The sequence below is a fragment of the Teleopsis dalmanni genome, chromosome 2 (genome assembly GCF_002237135.1).
Source record: "Teleopsis dalmanni isolate 2A chromosome 2, ASM223713v2, whole genome shotgun sequence".
Classification (NCBI taxonomy): Eukaryota; Metazoa; Arthropoda; class Insecta; order Diptera; family Diopsidae; genus Teleopsis; species Teleopsis dalmanni.
Genome location: NC_051847.1, coordinates 202,593,339 through 202,599,914, shown reverse-complemented (window position 1 = coordinate 202,599,914; position 6,576 = coordinate 202,593,339). Strand labels below are relative to the sequence as shown.

General features: G+C 31.0%; 1 protein-coding gene across 1 annotated transcript; it reads right to left on the bottom strand.

The window, feature by feature from the left end:
• Window positions 1-3,797: 3,797 nt before the first annotated feature.
• LOC119686125 lies at window positions 3,798-5,156 on the bottom strand. Its single transcript, XM_038100601.1, has 2 exons — window positions 4,150-5,156; window positions 3,798-4,067 (listed from the first exon to the last, which is right to left on the bottom strand). Exon 1 carries the CDS (start codon window positions 5,030-5,032, stop codon window positions 4,274-4,276), a length of 759 nt encoding a protein of 252 aa, XP_037956529.1. The 5' UTR covers window positions 5,033-5,156; the 3' UTR covers window positions 3,798-4,067; window positions 4,150-4,273.
• Window positions 5,157-6,576: the final 1,420 nt, after the last annotated feature.

Sequence of the window (6,576 nt, the reverse complement as noted above, 5' to 3'; positions counted from 1 at the left end):
TTTACTAAATGAAATTTAAAATGTAACTGTTAATCACATGAGACAATAGTACAACCTTTATACTATCGCTAAAATAAACAACAAAATCAACAGCTTTGCATAAATTTCATTCAATAAATACAAACTGACAGACGGCCCAATCGATAAAAATCACTAAAACAGAAGCAACCTAGCGAGCTGATATCTTGTATCGGACACCTTAAAAAAAGCCTGAGTGAAATAATGTGCAAATATTATAATTTGGAGCTTAGATTTTAACCCATAACATGCGAAGGTAGTGACGTTGACATGGGCACGAATTTGGCAATAGCTTCATTTGCTCGCATATATCATCGCCACTCGCGGATATAAAAAATTACAAAAATTAACTTTTTTCGTTATAATTTTGATGCTAATTTAATTCCGCCTTTTTTTTTGTCTAAATTTTGTATAATTTCTGTAAAATCTTTCTCCCTTCAATTTGTGCAATAAAATTGGTGGCTTTTACTGACTGAAAATGCGGTGCTAACGTGGTTTGATGGTCGATTAAGTGCCACATAAATAGTAATAGGTTGTTAATCATGGTTAAGAGCCAATTAAATGGTACTAAATATAGGGAGAATTAAGACGATGCGATACTATTTTGTAACTTTTACCAGTAAATGTTTATGACATTTTTTCGTAAACTATTTCGAATCATCGCGCTCATCCAAATTCATTGCGAGTTTCATTTTGGCTGATTATTATGCATTTCTTTTTGCAATAGACATCGAGCAGAAATGCAGACAACAAAAGAAATTTGCATTTAAATAGAAAATGACAACTCTTAATTGGGTTGTAAACATTTTTGATTAATCAGTTCGCATAAGACATTATCACAGCTTTCTGCCATTGTAAATATTGAATGACTGAAATTTACAACTGAAAGAGCCCAAACACTTTAGTTATGTATTTAGTGCATTTGGTTACAAAGTTAAGGATCTAAAAATGTATTTTATATGAGATCATAAAATCGTCAATTTTGGATTTAGTATACAACACAATAGATTGATCCATTATCTTTGACAAATCAATTTAAGCAAATTTTTTTTATCCAAGTTTATTCAATAAAAATGTAAATAATGTAATAAAAGTTAAGAGCAGCAGTTAGTAATTGATTTATTTATATTTAGAGACGTAAAAATTCCCTTAAATTATATCTGTATTTGGTAATTAAACTAATTTCTCACAGTCAAATGGGCGCTCTCATAGACCAATATCCCTTTTATTATTGCTAGTCTTCAATTATTTTATATTACTCGTACATACATTTTATATAATATATATCATTTAATTTTCGCACAAAATACTCAAAATATTTTCCATTTAAAGCAAATCTGCACCTGCAAAAGAATTGCAGGAAATACAGATGTTCATTATAATATTTTATGATTATAATTTAATACTAACTGAAATATCGGACAAAATTTTTTATCCCGTAGATCCTCTAATGAAAGCTGTCATCTTCTCTGTCTAATGTTTCAATGTTAATAGAATTTCTAATTTAAAAATAATCAATTTAACATGGTGACCGCATGACAAAAAATGATTCAATGATCCAAAATGTGTCCAGAAACGTCATCATGATTCTACACCATTAATAGTTCCATAAGAGATTTATAGTTTGTCTAAAACTTTTATATCAACATTTGTGCACTAAATGATATTATTATTAGAATAGACAATTCAAACTATTAGAATGCTTCTAGAAGCTTTGATGCTTCTATAACTTGTTCAGCCTAAATCTAGATTAGGATTTAGGTATTCATTTAAAAGGTTGTATTAAATATTAAACAAAAAATATTGTAAGCTCTTTTTAATTTGTCATTTAGATGTACCGTAAAGATATCAGCCTTGTGGTAGGCTTCATCACATATCTCAGTCGATTATGGAACATCGCTAACCGCAATAATTGTTCCTATCACAGTTGTGAAGAAGACGATGAAAGTGTCTTACATCTGCTTTGTTATTGCACCGTTTTAATATTTTAGCAGTTTTTTTTTTGAGCAACTTATCCAACTCCAGGATCTATCACTAAAAAGCACTTAAAGCATTACCAAAGGTATAAGAGGCTTTTTAAACCTATAAGTTTTTTTTATATGGTAACACAATGGGTCAATAGGCTTAAATGGATCCCTTAATTTACCGGCATAACCTAACCTCTTACGTCGTCAACACAAAATGTCTCGTTTTCATGTTTCTGAATAGTTCTCCGCTGATAGCTCTTCATAGCTAATTAATGTAATAAATTCAGTGGTGGACTTTAAAGATATTTTAAATAATTATTCAGAAAATCTTGAGCTTTTTGCTGTGACAGATACTAGCGGTCTAATATTCTTATTATTTAGTAATTATCTAATGAAGGCCGATAAAATGTTGGTTCTAAACTAATAATAATATAAATATGTTATTCCACGTGAATATACTTTCACACTTCCTCGAAAAGCAGAGTTTTCAGAAGAACAACAATGTAAATACTACATTGGAGAGCAGTGGGACACGGAGTATTATTTGCGAGTGAGTTATAGGCGTTTTTTCTTTACCCATATATAAAACAGACTTTGGTTTCCACATAGTTAGACACAAGTTTATAATTAGTAAATCCTACTATATTTTTTCTTACTGTTTTTTATATGCAAGTTCTCTTTAAGTAGGATATACCTACAATATTATCAGAGTGAAGAAGAACTATTGGTTATTTTATTTTCCATTATAGTTTTGCTAGTGCGGGTCCTATCTAACTAGAATATACAATATATTGAGTTAGAGTGAAGAAGACTGCAGTAAAATTGGATTGCTTCAGGCACATCGGTTTTTAGAAAGGTTCAAAATTAATTAATATGACCTATAATAAATTTGTGCAATATCTAATATCGGCTTGATGAAATGAAAAACTTAAAAATTTTCATATGTCCACGTGAAAACATAATATGAGTATGTATATATCCATGTTCGGAACAGTAATTTGTGTCTTTACTAAAACAATAAATTTCACTCGTATACACCTCTTAAGATTAAGATTGTTGCATTGTGTAATCTACTTTAATAAATATCACGTCTCATTTCGTCATTACATGATTACATGACAATAGTTTTGTAATACTGCAAAAATGAATTCAAGATTTTATTTTATTTTGTATGCAACTATGTAAATATTACAAAAAAAATTAAATAATATGTAAATAATCGATAACTAAAGGTATTTTAGAAACATAGATTAGTGATTCCAATTTGCTAAGTGTCACTTTAAACACTTGTTTCGATGCATCACTTAACTCATCCCGATAATTTTATATTCACCCATCGATTAAGTATCTGTGTACACCTCAAGGCCATCACTGTATGTACTATGTAACACATGTATACCATAAATCATTAGAGTAACTGCAATTTGTCATATGCCAGTTCAGATGCATGCCCAATGTATCACCCAACTCCTCATAAATCTTATTCCTGTTTTTCGAAAGATTGATCAGTACGCACTTCAAGGTCGCTGCATACAGCTTGACTTCCCATAGCGAAACGCATGACAGATAAGTGTGCTCGAATCTTACAACACCTAATAACTCAATTTCGTTACACATATGTGTGGACCGCCTTAAGTATAGGTTATCGCTGTCAAAACAATTCCATTAAATCATTATTAAACTTATAAGTTTAGATTAAACTCGCTAATTTTCATCTTCTTTGTCACTGATTATATTACCATTTTATTATTTTCTTTGTAACAATTTGAATGCAAACGGCCATTAATTTGCTTTTACATAAACAAACATATATAAGGTTTTATTTTTATTTTGTTGAAGTGGACTTATAAAATATAATACATTGTATAATTTGGCGCCAACAAATTTGCCAAAAGAAGACAAACAAGAAAAGATGAAATACAGTGAGTGCACAAAAAGTTCGTACAGTAGTACAAATTTAAACAGAATTTTGGGTTTCAAAAAGCACACAATCAAACGAATTTTGTAGTTGGAAACCAATAGAGAAAAAAGAAATATCATCAACATCATTTTTTACCTTTTTTTTGGAATTTTTAAAATTAACTGAAACGAGAAAAAAAAGAATAAAAAAGATCTCCAACAGATCTCCAATAGAACTATTCAATAGATAGTTTTTGTGACTCACCTTAAATACAAAAAGAGCACGAACACAAGTCTTTTCACAAGCACAACAGTTAGATCCTACAAAATAGTACTACACACTATATTCTGGTGTGGTACATCTTGTGTTCATGCGACCATACAACGATTTACTGCTTCTCGTTAAAGTTGTGCTTGTTGGTGGGATACCAACAGTAGGACATCACATCATTATTGGCTTGATCATCTGCTGAGTAATTAAAAAACTGTGGTGGCATAAATATGGATGGGGGGTACTGCTGTTGCGGTAGTATAGTAGTTCCATTTGGCATGGATCCACCATTGACATGTGCAATAGCCGGGTAATAGACATTTGAGTAGTTGAAAGGAACATTTGGATTTTGATAGATAGGCTGGAAGTTGTTATTAGTAATGCCATAGTTTCTAAATGGTCGGCCACGACGTCGATTAAAAGAATTGCGATAGCCTTGTGCTGATGGCGAAGCATTTATCTCATTAACCTGTTGTACTATGTTTGCCAATTCAGCATCACTGCAATCCTCCAAAGTAGCCATATTATAGAGTGGTTCATAAGCCGAAGGTGATATTTCTGTCCACAAGTCCAGTTCATGCAGGCGGTTCACAACAGCAATATAGTATGGATCGTTCTCGTACTCATGCTGCCATATGTGCTCAACGGATAAGAGGTCATAACGTCGTAGTAGTAGTTCCGTGCGAGTATAACGTCTAACCGGCATCTCATCCAAATCAGAAATGGGTGCAGCAATGTTAGACTTCGATTTTGGATTTTGCACATTATCATCTCCGCCAGCCAATAAATTAGTACTGGAACCAGTTTCACCCATGTTGGCAGTTATGTTACTACCGCTGTTATTTGTATAAATATTGAAATTTCGATTGCGATTCATAATGAATCTCTCTAATTGGTTTCCAGCGTGAATTTAGTGACGGAACGGAAGATTTTACAAAATTGTATAGAACAAAATGCCTAAGAAAAAATATAAAAAAATTTTAAATACAAAATGACGTATACCACATGAGTAGTAAAATTAAAAATTTTCTTTCGAAATATTTATGAAACAATATGTTTACAAAAAAATTTTATTTTTAACTATAGAATATCATATCATCACAACACAAATTTAAATAAAAACAAATGGTTACTACGTTATTCGTATATTCTATAAATCAAGAAATCGTATCAGCTAATTAATACTAGTAATAAGGAAGATGCGTAATACTTTTGTCCTATCACAGTCTGACAATGTATCTATAGTTATCAATAGATATATGTACCATATGTAGCTAACAAAGGTTTATTCATTTCATGCTCCTTATTGGCAGCACTGTATTAGTATTAGAAACTAAAGTTTTATCTTTTTCTAATAAATAAGTTTAGATTAGTTAAAAAAAAATTATAGTAAAAAATGTGAAAACTTACTATTTTTCGTATTTAGAATTTTTTTGTATCGAATTTTCTATAGCGATCAGAACTATTTCGTTCTACAAAATGCGACCATTTTCTATATATATTTTCTATATCTATATATAACTGTGAAAGACTATTGCTTCCCCGAAAAGTCACTGTATCGTGGCTTAGAGATGTGATAACGTCATACCTTAAAAAGATTTTGAACAGCTGAGACAGCACATGATGATATATTATGTTAAGCTGAAAGTTATGTTATGGGTATGGAAGATATATAGTTGCAACAGGATATAGTCGTAAGTAATAATTAATAGAACATATACTGCTTTGAAATTTTTGTGCGAGATGATAATGTGATTTATCACCACTAGACTTTTTTTTAATTTTTTAACATGAATGACATGACAATTTCGGTGTAATACTAAAAACTTCTTCTTATAACACAAAAGAAAAAAAAATGGATTAGTATAGTGTTTGTTATTTATACTTTTCGATGTCTTATAATTAATATGATTTTGCATTGGTGTCTTCTTTTTTTTTAAATCTTTTATTTTTACAATATACTGTTTATACAGACTACATGACACCAATACTAGACTTTAACACCAGAATTCCTACTCTCTATCCAACCAGAGATAGCTGGAAGCTAGCATCTATGACAGGTAACTCTGGAGTTGGCCGTCTACCTGATATTTGCAGCGTCTTTCAGGCCGAGAAAAAATATATGTCAATTTTATGCAACTATGTACAATTCATGCTTCAAATATCACTGTTTCTGTAGATAGTCAGGCAGCACTGAAAGCTATTGAATTAAAATCGGTTAGATCCAACATTATATTAAGATGTCACGCTTCACTGATTCCTGGACATAGCAATATTGAGGGGAAGAGTTTTTGAATTGCATATAAGAGAGACCGACCTCTCAATACAAACACCAATGATGCGGTGACTAATAATCTATGAGCTAATCGCAAAGACTGTGCGGTCACTAGAACATTATAGCATAGATTAAACAAAAATAAA